The 23,666-nt window shown below is 50.4% G+C and overlaps 2 protein-coding genes across 7 annotated transcripts; both read left to right on the top strand.

Annotated features, from left to right (window-relative positions):
• Positions 1-97: 97 nt before the first annotated feature.
• LOC108121741 (ubiquitin-conjugating enzyme E2 S) lies at positions 98-2,557 on the top strand. Its single transcript, XM_017236029.3, has 3 exons — positions 98-577; positions 898-1,368; positions 1,429-2,557. The coding sequence occupies exons 1-3, from the start codon at positions 569-571 to the stop codon at positions 1,576-1,578; spliced, it is 630 nt and encodes a 209-aa protein (XP_017091518.1). The 5' UTR covers positions 98-568; the 3' UTR covers positions 1,579-2,557.
• Positions 2,558-3,456: 899 nt separating this feature from the next.
• chas (chascon) lies at positions 3,457-23,099 on the top strand. 6 transcript variants are annotated; one of them, XM_070278094.1, is made up of 8 exons: positions 3,457-3,632; positions 5,555-5,675; positions 9,354-9,435; positions 14,132-14,301; positions 14,360-14,638; positions 19,004-19,514; positions 19,579-20,848; positions 20,903-23,099. In XM_070278094.1, exons 2-8 carry the CDS (start codon positions 5,625-5,627, stop codon positions 22,629-22,631), a joined length of 4,092 nt encoding a protein of 1,363 aa, XP_070134195.1. In that variant the 5' UTR covers positions 3,457-3,632; positions 5,555-5,624; the 3' UTR covers positions 22,632-23,099. The 6 variants fall into 6 exon arrangements, with proteins under 6 accessions (XP_070134195.1, XP_043066052.2, XP_017091484.3 ...); XM_043210117.2 differs by having other exon boundaries at positions 3,457-3,794; XM_017235995.3 differs by lacking the exon at positions 3,457-3,632 and having other exon boundaries at positions 5,573-5,675; positions 14,134-14,301.
• The last annotated feature ends 567 nt before the right edge of the window (positions 23,100-23,666 follow it).

Genomic DNA, 23,666 nt, shown 5'->3' with positions numbered 1-23,666 from the left:
TCTTCGTCTATCGATAAATATTAAGACGCTTTTCTTTGGCATTAGTATCGATAATTATATAAAAATATCGATAGTTCAAAAAGATGGTAGAAATTAAGGTTTTGTGACATCCCTGGTCGAATTTTAGTTTTTGTGTGTTGTTGTCGTGCATAAAATGGAATTAGACAGCAGAATATGTTTTACTTCGGATAAATAAATACACGCACACACGTACACCATTTCTGCGAAGGCGAGCTACATGGTTTAATAACAATAACAATTAGAACCAAAATTTTAAGTTGCCTGACACTAAAAGTCCCCTAACAACAACACGGAGAAACGGAAAGAAACGCGAGCCAGGAAAGTCGCGTCGTTTAGCGCTTTTTTCCAATTTCGCGTTTTTCGCGCGACCTGCGTCCCTGACGCGAATCCTTGAGACACTCAAACACTCACGCACATACACACCGTCGCACTTGAACCCTCGCTCTCCCATACACACACTCACACACACACACTCTCACAGACAGGAGTAGGAAAGGAGCAGGCGGAGACATAAAAGAGGAAAGGAAGCAGTCTGTCAGTCAGCAACATGAGCTCGGTAATATAAACATTGGATATCAGCCGACTGGAGTAACTCGAGATAAGCATATAAGCTATATACATATAGAAGATGGTACAGTCAAATCCTGGGAGGCCAAGGTGGATATGTCACGTGTCCCGCAAATCCTATATTGGACACATATGGTTTAGTGACACTAGACTCAATGGGTTGGCCCTTAGCCTTTGCCAGGATTGATGTATTTTGGCTTAGTTGATTACATTCCTGTTATGTAAAGGGTTTTCTGAGTTACTTTCATGGCTTACGCTAATAAGTTCCGTGTGAATAAATCGTTAACATCATCCAATGCACTTTTGCAGCAATATTCCAACGTGGAGAACCTGTCCCCGCAGACAATAAGGCAGGTGATGCGGGAACTGCAGGAGATGGAGACTACGCCGCCGGAGGGCATCAAGGTGCTGATCAACGAGAGCGACGTCACGGACGTCCAGGCGTTAATCGACGGTCCCGCCGGCACACCCTACGCCGCTGGCATTTTCCGCGTCAAGCTGACGCTAAACAAAGATTTTCCCCAGACGCCCCCAAAGGCGTACTTCCTAACCAAGATCTTTCATCCGAACGTCGCTGCCAATGGGGAGATCTGTGTGAACACACTGAAGAAGGACTGGAAGCCGGATCTGGGCATCAAGCACATACTTCTGACCATCAAATGCCTGCTGATCGTACCCAACCCGGAGTCTGCGCTCAACGAGGAGGCCGGCAAGATGCTGCTGGAGCGCTATGATGACTACTCGCAGCGGGCGCGAATGATGACCGAGATTCATGCCCAGGTGAGTGATACCCATTGATATTATATCAAGAATATGGTGCTAATTGTCTTACTCTGTTAGCCCGCCAAGTGCGCGGCAGGCGCTGCTGGCGACTCCAAAGACGATGACGGCCCCTCGACAAAGAAACACGCCGGCCTGGACAAAAAACTGCAGGACAAGAAGAAGGAGAAGTTGCTCAAGGAGAAGAAGCGCATGCTGAAGAGATTATGAGACGCATGAGGAGCGCTAGTTCCAGGAGCAGAAAATAACTAAACAGAAGGAGCAGAAGCAGTAGCCGTAACTGTAGGAAACTGATGGATGTGAAGGCCAAGCGATGGATTGGCAAGGCGGGCGTGTGGATAGGGTATCCAGACCCACAGGGCCAGAAGATAGAAGCAAAGCTAGTACGATAGAGCAAGGAAGCAGGCGCGCTATAAAATTTTACACTGATCTGATGATTAACAAAAAAAAAAGAAAGAAACAAAAAGATAAAGAAATCACGCAATGAAAGGGAGAAAAATAAGAAAAATGAGGATGAGCAGAGGGAACACCAACCTAGATCATTTAGAGACGTAGAAATGCAGATTCGAAATAAAATTGAGGCGAAATTTTCGGTGAATCGAGAGCCAGAAGCACTCACTCCAAAGATCCAAAGATGTGCATCCAGTTGCCACATTTAAATCACACACACTCATACACAGACACTCCTCTTGGTAAGACAGCATCTGTCAGTCAGCTTAGAATGTAGCTTAGAACGCGATGGAGTTTTTGATAGTAGGAAGCATCCAGAGAGTAACCAAGAGTAATGAAAGTGCAACCATCTTCGAAGTACGTAGTTCTTTTCTTAACACTATCCTAGCATAATTTATTTAATTAGTTTAAAGATAATCAAGAAGTACATAGCCCATAGCCCATAGCCCATTGCCCATCGTCCAATGCCCAATGCCCAATCGCCTCATCCGCCCTGTGTCCCATCCATACCGCCCTGCCCCCTGTCTTCTCAGATACATACATACATATATATATCTTTAACGCATCACCGTCTCACCTTAACTCACCTTGTAATCCGTGCACCGGCATATGGTTAACCATTTCGTCTATTTTTGTTTAAGTAAGTTCTGATTTTTTCCACCACACTAGGCTTAAGATAAAAAAACAATCACACATCCAAAAATACAACATTATATATATAAATGATTGACAAACCTAACGAGCTGATGCTGCATTCTGGTAGAGATCGAGGCTAAGTACATAAGACACGAGCATTAGAGGATGACCTCCTTCCCCCGGATCGCCGTCCCCCGACACCACCACCACCAGATTCAAGTCCTTGAAGGAGGACGGCGAGAAAAAAGCAATAAAAAAAAAATAAACTGAGCATCTTTATATCTTGTGGATCTTGTATCTAGAATCTAGATCCTCCAGCACATCGGAAGTCGATAGATAAGACCTGCCTCGGTCTCCATCGGCCGAGCACGTAACGCGTGCCAATAACAATGCCCATTTCCTACGTAGTTCCGCTCCCCTTTCCGTTCCGCCCACCGGAACAGTTGGCTGCAGGGGGGGGGGGAGACTATGCCGAACCCATTCCCCCAATTCCGCGAACTGTCATGAGACATCTATTGCGCGTCCGAGCCACACACACACTGGCGCACATTCCAGTCCGGTGACTGAGCGGATGAGTAGGTGTATGGTTCTCGCTCCGAGCCCGGGTCTACGGGTCTACGGCGGGTCTAACCTTCAGGCAACTTGTCGTTCGAGCCAATATCCAATACTGTCTCTGGGTGATACCCTGGATACCTGGACAGGTGAGTAAGTGCCAGATCTTTCTTCTTGGAGCTTGCTAAGGGCACTCCAAGTGCATATACCCCAAGAATCTAGGGTATCAGCCAGCTCTTTGCTCTCGCCAGCCAGCCAGCCAGCCACTCTCTCCCGCTCTCATCGATGGAGCTCAGTTCGATTGCGGCTCAGTTGGGGCCATGGGCGGATCTCGACCGAGGGGTCTTGGAACGAGATGGAGTGGTGGTATGGCTGGGGTAAGGCCCCGCTCGATACCACGCCCGTGGATGGAGCTCTCTCTCTCCCAAGTCGGACTTGAATGAATTTTGTGGCCCCAAGTGGCCAGCCAGCAGATGGACCGACCGCAAAAATGGAAAAATGGAGAATGGAGAGACTGTTGATCAGCGGAGGGGGGCTAAGTTGGGGCTAAAACCAAAAACCAAAAGCAAAAGCCAAACAGCCAAACGGCTAAACAGACAGCGAATGGCGAATAACAACAGCAGCAGGTAGATCAGTTGTGAATCTGGCACAGGCGGACGAATATCAACAAACGATTTGGCTTGGCTTGGCTTGGCTTGGCTCGAACCGAGGCAAATTAAAATCGAAAACAACAACAACATAAAGCCGAGATCGGTTGTCAGATGTGTGTGTGCTGTGTGTGTTCCTGTGTGCGTAAATCAATATATATATATCTGCCGTTTTGCCGCAAATCCATCAAGAAGAAATAAATCAATAAGCTTAAGATCAGGACTCGGAGTGAGAAGTCATCGGTTAAAAGTTAGTGAAACATAAGGCCAAGAGATCTATCTATAAGTGTTTGCCAGCAAAGGACCAAGTGACTAAGATTAAGACCCTAAAAGGATAAGGAGGATCCACTTCAGGAGGATTGACTTTCCCGCCCAGCGGAGAGAGAAGCGCGTGCTCGGACTCTTCCATGGGGGCCAGCTTGGCGCCCTGTTGGCCTTTTTAGCAACATCTGTTTGCCCAGCTTCCCATGTGTTGTTGGATATCTTGGCTAATTGGCCAGCTCCCCAGCTCCGCCACCACGCTCCTCCCGCTCCACCACTGGCTTGTTTATTTTCTTTGGTGTTTTTTTTTTTTCAAGTGATCGATCGATGATCGAGTGCCAAGTGCCTCCCTTTTTTTTTGACAGTGTGCCCCAGTGATCTGATCTCTGATTGGATCTCGCGATCCGCGCTTCCAGCCGAACTAGAACACCTCCGTTTTGGTTCGAGTGTACGACGAGATGCATACCTGTATTCGTAGCACTGACTATATATAGTCAGTGGTCGTGGGCCGAACCAGCTATAGCTATTCAAATGGAATCCGAGCGAGGCCTGTACCTTTTTTTTTTTTTTTTTTTCCAGTGTACACCCCTATGACGTTGCCGACAGTAAGGTCAGGCTGGGACGGAACCCCAATCAGTAGCCGGCAGTGGTAGCCCATTCAGTGATCAGGCGACTGAATGAATTCGATCCAAGCCCGGCGACTCTCAAGGCGATTTCGTACCTCGGATCGTGATAGGAATGCCGCACTGTAAGGCAAACACACCCACATGATAGTCTATATAAATATTACCATACAGATCACGGCTACGGGTTCTGTAGTGCCCGGTGTGGGTCGAAAGAAAGAAAGAAAACTCGATCACTTATTAACATTGTAGATTTTCTCTCAGTGTGCTGTAATGAGTTGGTATGCAAATCATTTCGATTGCCTTGACAGCGGTCGTCTCGCGCATCGTAAAATCCTCCGCTCCGATCTTGTGTAGATCGTTGCTGGCTTTTTGTGTCACCAATGTGATTCGGGTTGGACTGTTTTGATTCGAGTTTCGAGAACTTGAGTTTCATTAACAGGCGGGGGCGTTCCGAACGCTTTTGGCCATCGGAGCACCAAAAACGAAAACTCAAACTCATTTTGACCAAATGTGTTTGAAACTATGCGGTTTGAAAAAACGGCGAGTGGGCAGCTCCGCCAGTTCAACGTTGTTTCGAGAGCAGCAATTATCGCGAATAAGCCAACAAATCACATCACACTGGCCGGAGATTGCAGGCTGCAGAGGTCTGTCCCAGGAGTTGGACTCCAATTCGAGTCAAGGCAGTGCCAAATTACGTGTGCTAACGATCCACAGTTGAAGATCGAAAATTATAATAATAAAAACAGACAAACTACGAATCCGAGTAACCCCCAAAAGTTTAAAAATAAACAGATAACCTTATCAAAGTTTAAAAAACGAAAGACGTTGGAAATAACATAAGCTGGCGCCACCTGGTGGCCGCGTTGGTCTGACAAAAATCGTAGCATACTATTGCGCGCGTGAACCAAGTTTTTAGCCGAGACACACAACCAACTTTAATCTCTTGAAAGCTTAAAACTAAGCTTAAAGAATAATTTTTAATAATTAGTGGCTTGTTAAATGTTTAATTTATAGGCTGTTGAATGGAATTGAAATTTAAAATAATCCCGAGGCAACGATAAACAGTAGAAACTTCCCAGAAGCCATGGCTTTGAGCAAATCAATAGCCGGCGCCAAAGACGAGCAAAACGAACTGGTGAGTACCCCCTCCCCAAACCACTAACCACCCATCACCCACCACCCACAACCCACCACCCACCACCTACTACTCCCTGCAATGTTAAGAGTGGAATATAAAAATGAGCAATAAACCCGCTCGAAACGAATCCCAGGTAAGGGGGCTATAAAGTAAGTAAAGCTCGGCGGTGCGGGCAAAAACAATGAATGGCTTGGCTTGACGTTGGCAGTAGCAGAGGCAGAGGCAGCGGCAGAGGCAGAGGCAGCGACCGAAAAAGTTTCAAGCTCAGGTGTAACAAACTAACGGTGCAGCTAGCCGCAGAACCGCAGTCGCGACGCGCCATCGTATCGAGCTGAACACGCGCGTGCGCGCTCTCTGTTTCGGAACTTTTGACTTCGGGATTTATCGCCACCGCCAGAAGATCTACCTAACTGGGACAAAGTGCAGCCCAAAGAGCTCCTCGATTGCACCTGATTTTTTTTGTTTTTGTGTGCCGATCGCTCTCCCCCCCCAGGCGGCGGATGGCTCTGGCCCAGTGCAGTGCGACACCAGTGCCAGCCAGCCCGATAAAGTAAAGTGCTCGAGCGGCGCGAAGAGAAGGGTGAGCTGGTGGCTGAACAAAGAAGAAGAAGAAGTTTATTATCTCATTCTGGTGCATCGGTCAGAACCGTAAGCTCGCCTCAGAGCTTTTCCGCTTCGGTGTTATCTCAGCTTCGATTAGATCATTTTAATTGCCGAACAACGTACCCGTACTCGTACTCGTACTCCATACCCGTAGCCCATTCCAATCACCGTATACGTGCAAAAAATTAATCATTAGCTTAGACCCCTAGTCCCCCCTAGTCCCCTGTAGTCCCCTAGTTCGCTTCATTTCGTTTTGTTGGCTCTGTTTCGTTGTCGTGACATTTGTTGTTGTTGTTTTTATTGGTATTAGTACTTCTATAGCTGCCTTTGACGATCTTCGTGTGTTGCATCATGGGGCATCCAAATCCACATCGCGTATACGCCATGTTGGCCCAGCAAATTAGTTCTAGTATTGGCGCAATATTTTTTTTTCCAGTCCAGCGCCAAGTTTCCAGTCTTCCAGTGTGAGCAGGCCCCGCAGGCCTCGAAAATATTTTCCCACCATTAAGAGGCCCAAGACAAGTCTCGACAAGCACTCACATATAGCCACAAATCATAGCCTGCTCACACAAAGTGGACACTGTACACCCCTCCAGAGGTGGGCACTGGGATTTCTGTCAGTGCACATCCAATAGCACCCACAACTAATGCAGTTGTTGTTGTTGTTGGTTGCTGGTTATGTGTGGCTGCCTTTTTGAAAGAGTTTTGTTGTCAGTTAGTTGTTTATTGTTGTTGTTGTTTTTGGTTTTCGGGCCCGTTGTTCAACTTGTTTGTTTGGGCGGCCAAGAAGCGGCGTGAGGGGGGAACTGTTTCGGATTTTTGCCCGCTCTTCTAAAGGAAAAACTCTTGTGGCCTGGCCGCGTGTTTTTTTTTTTTTTTTTTTTTTTGGACAGCAGCCACAATTCAATGTCTTTGTATGGCCAAGAGGCGTGAATTAAATGCAACTACAACCACACTGGCTGACAAGGTGGATGCCTGTTCGTCGGCGGCCAGTGCGTGACTTTTGGGCTCGGCTCCAAGCTCCCAGCTCCCAGCTCCCAGCTCCTAGCTCCTAGCTCCGAGAACGAAATGCCTTTGGAAGTCAGAGCTCCCCCAGCTCACCTACTGGACTAGCCTTTCTCTCAGTGTATGGCTGGCTTTTGGGTCAAGTAAAAGGCACTACGATTGCATTAGGAATTGTCAAAGTCCCAGCTCCAAATCCAAAAATCCAAATCCAAACGAGTCGGATTATTTTAATTCCGATTTGGGCCGCTGACTCACATCTGGGCGTGGCCATTGCCCCTTGTGCCTTGTGCCCAACTCCTTATATTTTGGCCAGCTCGTGACAAAAGAGGAGGCATGTCGCTGCCGAAAGCGGTGGAAGAATGCCCGGCAAGAGAGAAGCTTCTTCTCTTGCCATGCCGCCGTCCTCCTCCCTTTCGGCATGCGAGCCACAAATCGATTTGGCCGGAAGCAATTACAAAAATGGCCAAATTGCAGTCACAATTTATGGGCTATTGTTGTTGTTTTTTGTGGCGGTCTGACGTCATAGGCTGAGTCGATCGGCCAAAAACCCACAAAAAGAGCTATTCGCCAAGTCGGGGCTAGATTTATTGTTCGATCGCCTAATTATCGATTCAAGAATCGTTTTTAAATGCCTCTGTGGAGGGAGGAGATGGAGGAGAGGCGGTGGAGCCTCCGATTGCGATGCCACATCCGTCTGAAGCTGGCCTGGAAGTTGGTCGATAAGTGGCGGGTCAAGACGGGAGCGATTTTATGGAAATCATTTGCTTCCAATTAGTGGGTTTCCCGTCCAGAGTCCACCAGTCTTACAGTCCCTCTCTCTAGATCTCTAGCAGTGGCCTCTGATGTAGAGCTACGTTTTCCCAAGCCATCGTTGGGGTGCCCCTTGATCTGACCTTTGAACTGACCAGCCGCTGATGGCCGAGTTTCTACTACCTTCAGTTTCATTTCACCGCCCTGACCTGCACCGATGCCCTTTGCGGGTTGTGGCCACTGACCCTCCCACTCCCTCCCAGATCCATTTATGACCCGCGGCAGAGACTTAATGAGCTGGGAGCACCGTTCTGGGCTTAACGCTTCGCGGGTTTAACGCCCACTGGCGGAAAACGGGGAGGAGCCTCTGCCACGATGAAATATGATTATCATGATGAGTATTTGATAGGAGAGGCTTCATGTGAGGGCCAGATAATAAACTTCTTCTTGACGTTCCTGATCTCTGACTGTTAACGTGGCTAATGTGATTGATTTGGTCTAGAATCTGGGTCTCGTCTTGGCCAGTAAGAGCCGGGAACCGCGCTCTGCGATGTTGTGCTCGCCTTGGAGTTGCTCCGAAGCATTTGGATTTGGAACTGAGGCCGGAAGGGGAAGAGGAGACCAGTCGAGAGCAGGAGCTGCAGCAGGGGCAGGAAGTGGGGAGAGTGGTTCCGGAGGGCAGATGTAGATGCAGCAGAGCCGCCGTTGCCACCGACACCGCCAGATGATCGAATGGTGGTGATCCTCCTACTGTCGCCATGCACATGCAGCCGCAGCAGCAGCAGCAGCCACGCCCACGCCCACCAACCCGCCCACTCATCACCATCATCAGCACCACCCAAGCACAAGAGCCACAACCACCTACAGCATCCACCACCAACCGCCTCCAGCTCGCCGGAAAGCCGCGACTCCCGGAGCAGCAATGAGTCCTCCTCTACGGGCGATACAGCCATTCCGGCGGCCAGTTACCTGCAGCGGACTCCGCCGGCGCCCCATCCCCTCCAGCCTAGTCATAGTCGTAGCTACCGACCACTGCCAGCCCCTGGCCCCGGCCCAGGACCAGCTCCCGTCCACGCCTATCGCCCCGGAGGATGGGCGCCTCTGCAATCCTGGCCGAATGCCGTGCCGAAGCCGCCGCGTCAGAGCCACCCGGTGGTCTTCCGCGTCCACCCATCACTGCCGCAGCCTCAGCCTCAGCACCTGCATCCGATCCCGATCCCTCGGGACCATCATACCCGGGGAAACCGCTTTACTAACACCACTGACTACGTGCGTCACGTGACCCGGGTTAACTTCTACGACATTGATACTTCGCAGGTCGAATTCGAGTCCAAAGATGACGAGGAGAGCACCGAGGCCACTGGAAGCAATTGCGATACAGAAGCTATTACCAAAGAAGGTGAGTGTTTGGCATTCCTTTCCAGAAACTAGGTAGTATTTGGCCAATAACTTTGAGCCCCATTCGATGCCAATTGACAGGCAAACATTGGCAACTGACTGGAGTCGGGGGTCGTGTCGGTGCTGACAAATGGGTAGAGACAGGTCATGTCGGGTAGCTGATCGATCAGAACACCAGAGATCGATAGCAATACCAGTGGGTGAGACATCGTCAAGCGTGAGATCAGATCAGAGCTAGAGATCTAGATGGCATGGCCATGGATTACTCACTCGATTGCTCATCAAGCATACGCCATGGTGGCCCGAAATGAAAGTGCCACGAAAGCGCCCTGCCCTTTTCCATTTCCATTTCCATATTCATTTTCTTATTAATTTTCTTATTCATTTCCATAACTTATAATCAGATGGAGAGCTGATCCCGAATTCCTTTCGCTCCCTGCTCTTCCAATTACAATTAAAACATGTGTTATGAGAGGCCCCCGCGGATTCCGCTTGCGGAAATCATAGAAAGTTTTGATTTAATTATGTGATTAACATAACACAAAGGCACCAGGCAGCTACCAGCTACCAGACAGCAACTTGCAACTTGCAACTTGCAACAATAAGTCGATTACTGGCGGCACAACAGCTGTGGAAACGTGTAAAAATTATAAATAACAAGCGGCCGCAACAAAATGCAAAATGCAAATTTTTTCAAATCTGAGGAGCTCGGTGAAAAATGGTGATCCGGGGGAAAAGATTTCCCACGTTAGCGGATCATTAAAACTGCGCCTTGCCAAGTGGCAAGTGTGGCAAGTGGCAAGTGGGGCTTGGAGCTTGCTTCCCCTAGTAGTCTGCTGGCCCCTGGCCCTGTCACTGTCGCAAATATTCGTCACATTCGAGATAAAATATATACCGACCCAAGGCCCCCTGATCTCTGACTTGGAGCGTGACCTTGTTGGCGCGGGCTGTGAAAAGCACAACTGCCATAAAGCTGTAGAAGGGGCTCAGAGCCAGAACTCAGAGCCACCAAAGGGGGGCAAAACGACTGTTTATCACTTAGGTGTAACTCGCGGGGAGGTCGTTTTTCGTTTTTCTATTTGTGGCTCCACTTGTGGCCAATAACTGACTCCCCTTGTAGAGCTATCTAACCTGGGTGTGGCTCGACACCTCGACAGGAGGGGTGGCGGCAGGCCATAATCGATACCACAATTAGTCCACAAGTGCCGTCGCCGAGCCACAGAGATGCCGGAGATGGTAATGCAATCTCTTGGGCTGTGGAAATATCCGTGGAGACCTGCCACAAATCAGTTGCAATCGCCTGAAATCGAGGCTTGTTAGGTGGGCGTGGCTCGGCGTTGCAGCTCCATAAATTCACATTATATAGCGCCAGGCCCCAAAACAATGGCCGCCCAGTAACTGTTGGTCTGCAACCTGCAACTTGCAACATGCAACCTGCAACAGTGGTTCTGGACAACCGCCACTTTTGTAGGGCAATACTTTTCATCAAACAGTTTCCCATTCCCTTCTCCGAGTGTGGAAATGCTTGACTAACCTGGCAGATACCTTAGGCGGGGAAGGCGGGGAAGGAAAACCCCAACCAGCAGCAGTTGCAACAATACATACGTGCAGTGGAGCAGTGGAGCTCAAATGATAAAGATAAACAGTCTGGTCAGGCAAATGGTTGAACAATAAAGCCAGATAGACTACAGTGGGGACTGTCTGCTGGAGAACCCTTCCAGAGGTGATCCAAGAGACTCCCTGCCAGACCGAGGAGACAGCTGGCGGAGGGCTGGGGGACTACGCGACGTCTCGTTTCGGTTTCTGGCGCTTTGCATTGCATTTGCATTTGCAGATAGATTATGTAAGCGACCTTTAATGGTCCAGCGATCTCAAGTCGGCAGGCGAGTCGGACGGACGTCGAGATTCAGATTCAGGGGGGAAACGTAATCGGGAAATGGTAATGGTAATGGTAATAGTAATGCTGATGGTAATGGGGATCGAAATCGGGATCGGGAAAGGAACGAAGGTGGACATGAACATGGACCCTGCTCCCCAAAAAGTTGGTTGGTTGGGGAAAAATCAGTGCCCAGATCACGCTGCCCAGTTGTCGGATGTCCGCCGTCCCAGCTCCCAACAACCAGCTTCCAGCTCGCAGCTCCATAGCTCCCAGATCGGGACTGTAAGTCTGGTGCAGGTTGCCCAACAGCCAGAGCCACCAAAGCTGGCAGTTTAGACTTTTTATCGCATTGGCGGGAAACTGCAGTGTGGAGGCCAAGTTTTTATGGGCCATAACTTGTTATTATGGCTAATTTTCCCATGCCAAATAAATGATTTATTTAATTTAGTTAGTGGCTTATACTACTGGGTTATACTACTGGGTTTAAACATTTCATATCTTTGTTAATTTCGGAGCAATTCTCAGGGGGGATACACCTTCGGTTTTGTCGTAAAAATCCCCATAAATCTTCATCAAAACATGAAAAGCTAATTTTTTATCGATTTTTGATGAATTTTCTTGGAAAATGTTTGGAAAAATCTATAAAATTTTAGATAGTATTTATAGTCTTTATAAAAAAAAGAACCTACTCGGAGTGTTGAAGTCGGAAAGATATTTCATTCCTGTCTCAAACTTCTATTGGCTGAAATAGGATCATGAGAAGACTCAAAAATATCCATATTTTGTATCCTGGTGTATCCTATGTCCTGGAAGACCATGGATTGGGCTTTCAATACCTTTCAAAGCCTATATCTTTTTTAATTTTAGAGCTATTCTTCAAAGGAGTACATCATTGTTTTTGTCGTAAAAGTCCCCATAGTTCTGCATTAAAACCTAAACACGAAATTTTTAATAGATTTTCAATGAACTTTTTTGATGTTATAAACCATCCATTATATATATCGATCGATAAAATCCATCAATTTTAAGGTTACCTGACTTTCAAGCAAAAATAATGTACTCAAATCACTAACATTAGAAAGGTTAGATACCATTCCTGAATCTGGCATCTAATGACTGAGATATAATACAAAGAATCTCTGAAAATATCCCTTTTTCAGGATCATATCCTAGAAATCCTCGATTCGGGCATTTCGAACCTTTTGTGAGCTCATAACTTTGTTGATTTTGGAGCGATTCTTACGAGGGATACATCAATGCTTTTGTTATAAAAATTGCCACAAATCTGCATTTAAATCTGAGTAACAAATTTTTTTTTATTTTTTGATGAAATTTTATGATGAAAATTTGAAAATTTTCAAAAAATTGATCAAATTTTACAAGACCAGTTTTTGATGCCAAAAGGAACTACTCAAAGTGCTGAAATCGGAAAGGTATACCTTTCTTGGATTAAACTTGTATTGGCTGAGATATGATCATGAGAAGCCTGGAAAATGCCATTTTTTAAGTCCCTTTTTTTTTATGAAATGGAACTCAACAGATCCCTTATTTGGACCCCTATCCAAGCCCATATCTTTGGTAATTTTGGAGCAATCCTTAAATGGGTTACATCTTTGTTTTTGTCTTAAAAATGCCCACAAATCTGCATCAAAACCTAAGAAACTAAATTTTGATCGATTTTCGATGAATTTTTATGATGGTACCCCTTTGAAAATTTTCGAAAAATCTAAAAAATTTTATAATGAAAGATTTTAATGGGAAAAACAAGTACTCGGAGTGCTGAAGTCGGGAAGGCATGTCACTCCTGGATCAGACTTCTATTAGATGAGCTATGATCTTGAGAAGCTACCAAAATCATACTTTTTTTGGAAACTAGCTTTTTTGAAATCCTGGAAACCCCTAGATCCGGTATTTTGACCCATTTCTAAGGCTATAACTTTGTCAATTTTAAGACAATTTTAATAAAACCTACACCGATGTAATCTTTGAAAAATTCCTCACAAATCGGCATTAAAATCTAAGCAGCTAATTTTTTTAAGATTTTCGATGAATTTTTATGATGCCCCCGCTTTGAAAATTTTCAAAAAATCTAGAAAAGTTTAAGCTTTAAAATTTTTAAGCCAAAATCAAGTACTTCATGTGCCGATACCGGAAAGATATACCATTTCCGGATCAAGAGAAGCCTTGATAAGGAAGCCTTCTCTTCCCATGTCCTGTGTAGAGGATTAGTTTCAATTTCAGGGAGTACTCCCATTTCCCAAAGCCCTATTTTATAGCCATTTAAAGTGGCTAAAACCTTTATGGCCAAAATGGGGCATCTCTGGCTGGCGCACGACGAGTACAGTTAGTCGGGTAAGTGTGCGCCCCAGACTAGACCAAGACCAAGACCGACTCGGATTCGGACTCGGACTCGGACTCGGTCCGACTGGGTTACGTAATTTGGCGAGCAAGCGCGCGAGCGCTGAAGCGCTTCCCCCTCTCCGCCCCCGCCCCCGCCCTAGCCCTGGACGTTGGCGGACTTCTTTTGTTAGAAAAGGCGAATCCCAAAATGGGCATAAGCCACATGCAAATGTGGCGGTGCAGAGATCTTGGCCAGTCGCTGCAGTTGCGCAAGCGCACCAGAGACAAGAATGGCAGAGTCGTTGGGCAACCGTCGCGGCGGTCCTGCCCGCCAAGAAAAGCTCCGCCAGAGCTTTGGATTGGGCCCGAACCTGAGCTGCGCAAGCGCGGCTTGGCCCGGTTTAGTAGCCGACTTTTGGGGGGGCTCCAAGAATTCAGTCTTTCGGCCAACTAACTCTTCCGTCTCGACCCTTTGCAGAGGAGTGGATAACGAAACGCAAGACAGAGCTCACAACCACCAGACAGATCGAGACGAGGGTGAAGCGGCAGGTGAAGCTGCAGGATGGCAAGGTCATCGAGGACTCCGGGCCCATTGTCTCCACCAACACCACCGAGGACACCGACAAGCAGGAGACGGAGACCACTGAGGTAAGTACCCTATGGAAGCCTCTACAGGCCCTAGAAGACTTAGGTCGATTCTTTGCAGAAACGTGACCTCGACCTGCCCGACGATCTCGACGGAAACGCCCAGCTGACCGACGTGGCCGCCCTGCAAGCAGCCGCCGCTAATGAGTCTCAGCTGGCCCAGATCCAGGAGGTGTTCGGGCCGGCGGACGGAGCCGGGAAGCTGGTGAAACGAATGGTCCCACGGCCGGCCGATGGGCTGGTGCGGCAGGTGGACGACAAGCGGGTCATCTCCCACGAGGAGGTCAAGGACTACCACGAGACCGAGGACGTCAAGCACCTGGGCGACTTTACAGATCAGGTAAGTGTTAAGGATTAGCTTGGTTAAGGATTCAATTAAGGCCATGTTGGAGCTGTACTTCGAAGGATCTTTTAAGGAACTAATCCCCTAAAACCTAGGAAAAGCTAGGGAAAGCTCTGATTTGCTTAAACCTTCACTCGGTAGTGGCAGAGGCCTGAACCCCCAGTCCTAGACAGACCCCCACCCCCCAGTCATCTTCGGGCTCATGTTCATCTCGGTTCGACGTGGGTTAAGCTCGGCTCTTGTGGGCTTGTAGCTAGCTGGAAAAGAAGAAGAGCAGCCAAGACCGGTTGGCCGAAAGAGGCAGGAGCGGTTGAGGCCCAAAGGGGGCAACAAAACTAAGACGGGATCTCTTCCTCAAGACCTTGAGAACACGGCTTATGGTGTGTAGATCTAGAGGAAGATCCCCAAAGTGGGCTAGTTTTTTTGGCCAGTGCATGGGGATTGGTAATCGGAGCCAGGAGTCCGGACAGGTAACCCGAAAATTGGCTTAAATAACTGAAAATCAATTCGGCGTTAAGAGCAACAATGTAGCAGCCCTGTCTTTCCAGCAGCAGCAGCACCACCAAGCTCGTTCGAAAGTTATGGCTGTGGTTGGAGCTTGGAACTTGGAGCTGCATCCCGCTGGCTCTTGGCTCTTGGCTCTCGGGGAGCGATCGAGCCAGAGAGCTCTCAGTTTCTCTCCCAACCGGTAACGCATCTGCGAACCGGTAACAGGCCGTGGGGGAGCTCTCGGATGGCTAGCAGCTTGGAGTAGCGAACTCGAGCCGCGCAAGTCGAGCAGTACGGACGGGATTCGGATACGGCGAGAAGAGTAGTGGCTTGTAGATTTGTTTGCTTTCTTCGCTGAGTTTACAGTTATACGCTTTTGTTTTTTCTCGCCGCAAAGTATAAACAAATAATTAAACGGCAGTGTTCGGCAGTCCGTGAGCAGTGACTAGTGACCAGTGTGATCAGTGATCAGTGATCAGTGACCAGTAATTGGAATCGATATCCTCCGTTCCCCACTATCCCCCCCCATTTCTGGCAGTGTTTTAACCAAGTCGCTAATGCGTGGGCTCTTGGCCAAATTATAATTCATAAATTATAAGCCACAAGGTGCTGCAGCCGCTTCGAGGGCTGTAGAGTTCGAGTGGAGGACTGCGGATTCCAGCGCTCCAATTTGCATAATTATCAAGGTGCGATTCGGTCAGTTAGATAAGTTATAAAACCATCATCTATTTGCATTCGAGTCACGAAACAAAGACGTCTTTTTTCGGGAAGGTCTTTGCCGGATTCTGGCTAACAAACTACCAAACCGGTAGTCGATTGCTATCCAGCCAGGCCCAGTGGCCATCTCAGAGGTCAAAGATAACCTTCCTGCCAGATTTTTGTAGACTATTTTGGACCAAAAAGGTCACTTGCTGGTTTAGGAATTCTTGTTTTTCCTGATATCGATTCGATTTCCGAAATATCAAGTACCTGGCCACCTACCACCTGGTAGCTGGGAAAGGCAAGGCATACACACTGGGGGCTGGAGCCGCCCAGAGAAAGAGACAACGGCCAGTGGGCGACAGAGAGGGCGAAAGACTCTCCCGAAGGCTGGCTCCGAGCAGCTGAGCAGACCTGTTCTGAGCTCCGAGCTCCGAGCCAGGTATAATCAATAGCTTCTGCTGCTGTTGCTTCTGCGCGGCTCCTGCTTGGATTTCTCGGATTCTAGGCGTGTCTGCCTTAGGTCCATGAACCTAACCGATACACAGATACACAGTACACACCGAGATACAGATACACACACAGACACACACTCGAAGCTGAAGCTTCCAGGGCGGACCAACGTCTTCCAAACTTAATTGGCCGGACAAGTCGAAGTCATTTCTTTCTGTGCAGAAAAGTGTCTGGAATGTGAATTCAAATTTGTGTCTCTCGGAGTCTCGGTTTTCTGTTTTCTGTTTTCAGTTTCCAGGTGTATCTGTATCTGTATCTGCGGCTTGGAGCTGCTAGTGAGCAAGTACTTGGTACTTGGCGGCTGGCCGTTGCGGCCTAACCTGGCCGAAAACCCGTTTCGATGTCGGTGTCTAGGTGCCCATGCCCGTGCCCGTTGCCCCCACATGCTATGCTAAGCGAGTCAGGCCCCAAACCGAATCCAATCCAGCCCAAACAACTCTAATCGGCAAATGCCAATCAGCTAGAGCCAGATCCCAGAGGTAGAAACAAAAAAAAGGCAGCTGGTTGGCAGCAATGGGCGGTGGGGAAAGGGCAGTTCACGCAACGGAAACTGGGCTCGGGAATTCGACTCCAACTAGAGGCTATAAATAGAGTGATTACTGTGGGATATATTCACGATTATGGGTATATGGAAAGTGAATATCGGAAAGAGTTTCAAGGCACTCCGAGCTCTGGTCTCTGGTTTCTCAAGCATTATCATATGCAGGCGCGTTGGCGTTGCTCGAATAATAATACTCGGATAGTTATAATCGATAGAGACTCGCTGCCCGAGCTGTTCCAAGCTGCCAGTTACCAAGCTACCCAGCTACCGAGCTCCCCCCGTCCGATCCGAGAGGTTGAGCAACTCCCAAGGCAAACTGGTCTTGGCCGAGTCCACCAACTCGCCAGTGTCCAATGGCTTTCTGCCAGTACGTAATGGCCAGCATGGATATGTATACTCTGCTCCGGTATCGACCCTCTGCCACCCCCTTTTGCAATTGGCTCATTTCTCGGCTTTTATTATTTTGGCTGTTTTTTTTGCATTTTTGCGATTTGATTTTGTTAGCATTGTCTTTCGCTTCTTGGCTTGGCCACTTGGCCAGCTTGGATTGCCTTTTGGCCAGCCACTGGGCCACTTGGCATGCCAGGCCACTCTTTCCCCACTCGAATGTGAATGTGCTGGCTTCTGCGGGCCAACAGTTGGCTTTCAGCAGAGAGGTACTTACCAGGGGCTCCCACCCTCCTAGCCCACCTGGCTTGGAATTCAAATTCAGTTCGAGTCTGGCCCAGCTGAAGGCAATAAAGCGAATCAAAATAAATCACAAAGTGCGGGGAAAGGTTGTCAACTGAGGTTGAGAGCCCCAACAGCCAAGAATCCATTGCCCCCCGGGGTGATTACGGTGTTTTTCGGGCCAATGACAAATCTCTCGAGCCACACCAAAGAGGGGAAAGGGCCCAAAGGTGAATCGAAGATTTGAAGACTTGAAGATTTGAAGATCTGTCACCGTCTCAGACTCAGACCCGAACTCTGCGTCATCGATCGATATTAATCATCGACTTGGCGGCCTTCTCCTCCGCCCCCGACTCTCTGAATCGATTTGGGATTCGTCTGGTTATTTTGGTCTTTGGTTTTGTTGATCAATCATTGGAGTTGGCGGCGCAGAAAGGCCACAAAAATATCAAACTTATCTGCATATGTGCTGGGGACTTCGTGTTCGTTCGATGGGTTTTTTTCGTTTTTTCGAACATCACGAAAACTAAATGCCCCAAGCCTTGGGATTAGTGGCAGCCGAGTGGCAAAAAGAAAAGAAATACCAGATGGGTGAGCTTGCATGAGTAGCTGGCTGGCTGGCTGGCTGGCTGGCTGGCTGGCTGACTGGCTGGAAAGACAACTGGATGAGCAACAACAAAACACTTTCTACGAGCGTTACCGTTAAGCAAGGTCGTCGGACAAGCACCAACAATAACAACAACAACAACAGGTTCAGCCTCTCCAGTCTTTAGTCTTCAGTCTTCAGTTGACCAGCGAAGATCACCCAGGCGTGCCTTCTGCCCGTCATCCAAGTAACACAAGCGATTCGGCCTTGAGCTGTCCATTTACCAAACTACCGCTTTAAAGAGTAAGATCCATATGGAGGCTATAGATAGCTTCAAGAAGGTAGCTTCCCGCTGCTCTGCATCCTTGAAAACTGAAGCAAGCAGCCCTCCATGTTCTCTCAGTGTATATATGTAGTTCCCCCCCTGCTCCACACTCCCTTCTCGGGTTGCACTCCCGTCTTTTACCGTTACCTCAATGACGTTGCCCCATCCATCCATCGAGTCGGTTGTAAGAGTCAGAAAAGTAAATGGGATTTGTGTTTTGTGGTTTCGACTGTCTTGCTCTGAATACCCAAAGCCCCAGCCCCAGCCCCAGCCCCAGCCCGTTGGCTCGGTGGCAAGGGAGCTGGGAGATGGGAGACGCCACCATGTGCAGCGACTGCATCGCTGGAAAGTGATGCAACCGGTAGGGGATCGACTTTTGCGGAGGAATCTGCCAGGCGCGGAGGAGGAGTAGATGATTCGGTTTGCCAATCTTTAGAGTCCGCTCCTCGAAAAACGATTCAGTATCTTCGGAATATGGAAGATTCTCATCCCTTTCCGATCCCAACTAAAAACCAATCCTATTACCAATCTTATTTGTAGACCTACGTAAACGCCGTAAGCCAGGGCGTTGAGGATCTCGAGGCCGTACTCTGCTCCCCGGAGAGCCAGAGGCAGCTGGTGCCGCTGGGACCTCAGGTGGTGGCCAGCCGGAGCAAGTCGCGCAAGACCATCGACTCGGAGGATACGCAGAAGCGCTGCCTAGCCCAGGAAGACGGCACCCTGGTAACAGAGAGCCGGCGGACTACCGAGCACGAACTCATCCTCGACGACGACCTGCCCCCCGGCGACCAAAGGCATGCCCAGCTGCCGGCGGCGGATCAGGAGCAGGTGACCACGACGGCGGCCAACCAGCGCTTTTTCCGGCAGCGGGACGAACAGCATGTGGACCTGCTAGCCAACGGCCGACTGCTGTCCACCGAGATGCGCTACGCCGCCGAGACGACCCAGATGGACAAGGACGGAGCCGGGGAGCTGGAGCGTCCGGGCGACTGGGACAGCCTCTCCGACCGGATGCGCAAGCTGCGTCGCTCCCAGCAGCAGCAGCAAAAGGGTAAGTGCTCCTTGGGAGCTCCTCTTGAGCAAACGACTAATCTTCCCATCCAAATCCCCTCCAGAAGTCGCTCTACTGGCTGATCGGAAAGATGCCCTCACGAAGCGGCCCCTTGACTTCGACCGGGAGGAGGAGACCCGCAAGGGCGAGACCATGAAGTGGCTGGAGTCGCACTTCGGCAGCGAGTCCACCGCCTCGAACGACTCCCGCGACGACGAGGTGGCCCCCGAGGGCGAGGTGGTGGAGCCCACCAAGAAGAGCTACTTCAACGTGACCATCAAGTCCCAGAGCCAGCCGCAGCAGCACCCCCATGCCCACCAGCATCCCCACGTCCACACGAATGTCCACGCCCATCCCCACCACCATCCGCACCACCCGCAGACGCTGCCACGGAGCGCGGAACGGGAACGGGAGAGGGAGCGGGAACGCGAACGGGATAGGGATAGGGAGCGGGAAAGGGAACGGGAGAGGGAGCGGGAACGGGAAAGGGAGACGGAGAGGGAGCTGGAGCGGCAGAGGGAACGGGAGCGAGTAAAGGTTGCCACCTTGGAGAGGAAGCCGCCGCCTGGCGGACTCCAGCCCGGCGGCAGTCGCTCGAAATACTTCCAGGGCATCTCCAACTGGTCGGACCGCAAGGATCCGGCTCCAGCCCCGCCCCCCGCCACGGCCGTCAACCACTTCTCGTCGCAGGCCTTCCGCGAGGACCTCCAGGAGACCATAAGGCGCAAGAACCAGGTCTCCGGGCGGGATCAGGGTGGCTCTTTCCTCCCGGAGCAGCCTAAGGACAGCTACGTGAGTCGCGAGGACATCTTGCAGCAGAAGCGCCAGAGCCTCTCCTCGCAGTTTCTAGCCCGCTCCATGCGTGGCTCCCGCGACGCCCTCGACGATCTCGAGGCCATACCGGGCCCCGGTCGTGGTCCAGGACCGCCGCGGCCGGAGGAGCCCTCCCACAAGCGGGTGGCCTACGGACACCACCGCCGCACCAGCAACGGGGTGAACGGAGCGGCATCGGCTCCCTTGGTGAACGGACGTGGAAAGAGCTACGAGCCGGCTCCTCCGCCGCCAGCGCCGCCCATGGAGTTCGGCGGCAATGGCAGCGGATTGGGAGGAAGCCATCCGAGACCCACGGTCCCGCAGCGACGACGTGCCAGCGAAAAGAAGCTGGTGGAGCACACGCCTTCCGTGCACTCCCAGGCTCCGCCGATACCCGTGCCAGCAGCGGTCGGTGGGCCTCTTTCCTCCGGCAGCCAGCTGGAGCCCCCGCCGGACTACTCGCCCCCGCCGAGGAGCCGCAGCCGCTCGTCCTCACCCCAGGTGGACTACCTAATGACCAGGTTTGAAACTCTATACCTTCTCTGTAGTATTGATCTTATTCCAGTCCTTTTTAGGGAGCTCCCCGCCAGCACGATGACGCTCAGCCGGAAGCAGCAGCAGCGGACACGCTTCGCCCCCACGTCCAGCTACCCGCCCGGAGGAGCCGGCACCCTGCACCGGGCTCACGCTGGCGGAGCCACCTCGGCCTCCACCTCAAACCTATCCGCCATGAGTGCCCGCAGCGCCGGCGGCGGCAGCTCCAAGCCCAGCCGGATGGGCCAGGTGATTGGCAACTCGCTGCGCAAGCTGGTCAGCAAGATCAGGTCGGCCAGTGCGGAGCGAAAGTTCCGGATGAAGTCTTCGGCCAGCAAGTCGCGGGAACAGTCACCCAGTCCCGGACATCCCGGAGCCAATGGCGGAGGAGGCGGCGGCCCACCCCAGGTGACCACCTACCAGCAGTACAACGTTATCGACGGGCACATTGGCCACAGCCAGGAGTCCGAGGACTCTAACCAGAGCGACAATCACAGGAGGAGGGAGCGCGAGCGGGAGAGGGAAAGGGAGCGGGAAAGAGACAGAGAGAGGGAGCGGGAGCGGGAACGAGAAAGGGAGAGGGAGAGGGAAAGAGACTCCCAGATGCGCCCGAACTTCAAACGGGCCGAGTCCGCCGATCCGCAGCTGCAGAACCTGGAGCAGCAGACCATCAGTCCCCGGCAGCGGTACTACCTGGGCGAGGATCCCTACTCGAGTACCCTATACGGCAAGGAGAACCTGTACGAGCGGCGGCCGCGCCAGCGACAGTACGAGGAGCGGCAGCTAGAGCGCGAGGACGACTACTACGAGCAGCGAGGACCGGGCGGGGCGCCTCCGACGGCCCACACCTTGGGACGCTATCAGAAGCACAGCCAGCGCTTCAGCGGCTCCACACCCAATCTCCACCAGCAGCAGCAGGACTACCGGACTGCCCAGACACTGCCGCGAAAGCTGCACGAGCAGCGCCAGACTCAAGGCCGCTATTATCCCCCGGTCTCCCAGCCCCCGCCACTCAGCCTCCGGGGAGGGAACCACCAGCAGCCGCCCAGAGGCCCATATCATCCCCAGCAGTCGCAGCACCAGCCCCATCCCAATCCCAGCCAGCTGAACCAGCAGCAGGGGCCCGCTAAGCCGGCCAGGACCTACGCCAAGGTCCTGAACCGGAGCAAGAGCTTCAACGTGCACGGCATGAACGGCAGCAACGATCCCAGTCCGATATACATCGAGAAACTGTCCCGGAACAACTACCCGCCGTCGGGAAGCGGCGCCGGCGGTGGCTACGGTCTCGGCCAGGGTCCAAACGCCAACTACAAGTCCAACCCGCACCTCTTCTCTGGTAAGGACAACTCGCTCAAGAGCGGTCTGAAGAGTCCCTCGATCGTGAACCTCATAAGCCGCAGCCAGAAGGACCTCACGAAGATCGGGGTGGCCGGGAACGAGGACGAGGACCTGCTGCCGGCACCCTACCCGGAGCAGCCGGACAAGAAGCAGCTCTACCTGCGCGGCCTGCACCAGCAGGCTCCGGACCTTTACCGGGTGATCCACGGCGACGAGGACTATACCGGACCCGGGCAGCGCAGCAATGGACACAAGTACCCGCTGCAGGCCAAGTACTCGCTGGACTCGCGCTCCCCGCCCTCCGTGGAACTCAACAAGGACACGGCCAGCATAGTGCGCAGGAGCAGCGAGGTGGAGCAGCAGGGCCACCATCTGCGCCGCGGATCGGGCGCCACCATCATTGAACTGCGGACCGGAGGCCACCGCAAGTGAACTCGGCTTCTGGATGGTCCCGCGTCGGAGTCTCCCCCCGAGTATCCCCATAAAATCTGCTAACAAATGCTCGGCCCAGGGGCTTTAGTTTCATTTGTCAAGCAGCAAATAAAAATGAAAGGCCAATTGAACTAATTGACGGAAATCCTTGGAGTATCCTTTGCGAGTCCTTGGAGAATGTAAAAGCAAAACGTTACGCAAAATAGGGATCCACAATCCCGCTGTCCTGCCACGCCTTTTCCAATCGTAATTCGATAATACCATGTAATGCCTACGTCTAATTGCAGTATCTATATAATTTTTGTTTTTTTTTTTTTTACTACTAATATTAACGTTTTGTTGTATAGATGTATCGTTAAATGGATAAACTAACTAATATAACTAATATAATTCGATAATACTTGCACAAGTTTGATTAATAAACAAAAATGCAATTAAAATATTAAATAAAGTGCCAAAATAAAAGCAATAAAAGCTTTTTCGATTTTCGTTTTTCTAGGTAATGCGGTTACTATGTGAGGTGATACTTACTAATTATAGAGTATGTACTAGGTAGTAAGTACTACAATTAAGTATGTAAAAGAGTCTAAGTATCTACATGCCCCTGCCCTCTGCAGATATATATATTATTAATCGGGTATTTATCATGAAATTACTTAAAAGTCCACAACTGGCCATAAAAATCTTACATTGTAGCGCCACTACTTAGCTTAACAACTTGAGTCTGTTTTTATGGCCAAATCAAGTTCCAGTTCAAAAGGTGTTCATACCAAGCCGGGGTACGGAACCAATGGGGACTATTTGATTTCCCATCCCTCCCTTTTATTTCCCTTCCATAACTACTTTGGTCCTGGTCTATTGGGGAGAAGCTCCACATGCTCCACAGTAGCGTTCTACAGGTATTGGGAGGCTTAAGATCAAATATCGTAAGTTCCAAAAGACCCCCAACGTTGAATCACGTAAATTCTGGTCACAAAAAAATATCCAAAAATATGATTCAAATTTTTGTAATTTTCCAGATGAAATTGCATGAAT

This window comes from Drosophila bipectinata, chromosome XL (genome assembly GCF_030179905.1).
Source record: "Drosophila bipectinata strain 14024-0381.07 chromosome XL, DbipHiC1v2, whole genome shotgun sequence".
Lineage (NCBI taxonomy): Eukaryota > Metazoa > Arthropoda > Insecta > Diptera > Drosophilidae > Drosophila > Drosophila bipectinata.
This window is presented reverse-complemented; position numbering and strand designations above follow the sequence as displayed.

Bases quoted from the DNA above. Each gene is read 5' to 3' on its own strand.
- LOC108121741 (XM_017236029.3), top strand. The intron at 1,369-1,428 runs GTGAGTGATACC...TTACTCTGTTAG, and splicing joins TGACCGAGATTCATGCCCAG to CCCGCCAAGTGCGCGGCAGG.
- chas (XM_070278088.1), top strand. From the start codon at position 8,769: ATGGTGGTGATCCTCCTACTGTCGCCATGCACATGCAGCCGCAGCAGC. The intron at 9,436-14,131 runs GTGAGTGTTTGG...GACCCTTTGCAG, and splicing joins AGAAGCTATTACCAAAGAAG to AGGAGTGGATAACGAAACGC. The intron at 14,639-19,003 runs GTAAGTGTTAAG...TCTTATTTGTAG, and splicing joins TGGGCGACTTTACAGATCAG to ACCTACGTAAACGCCGTAAG.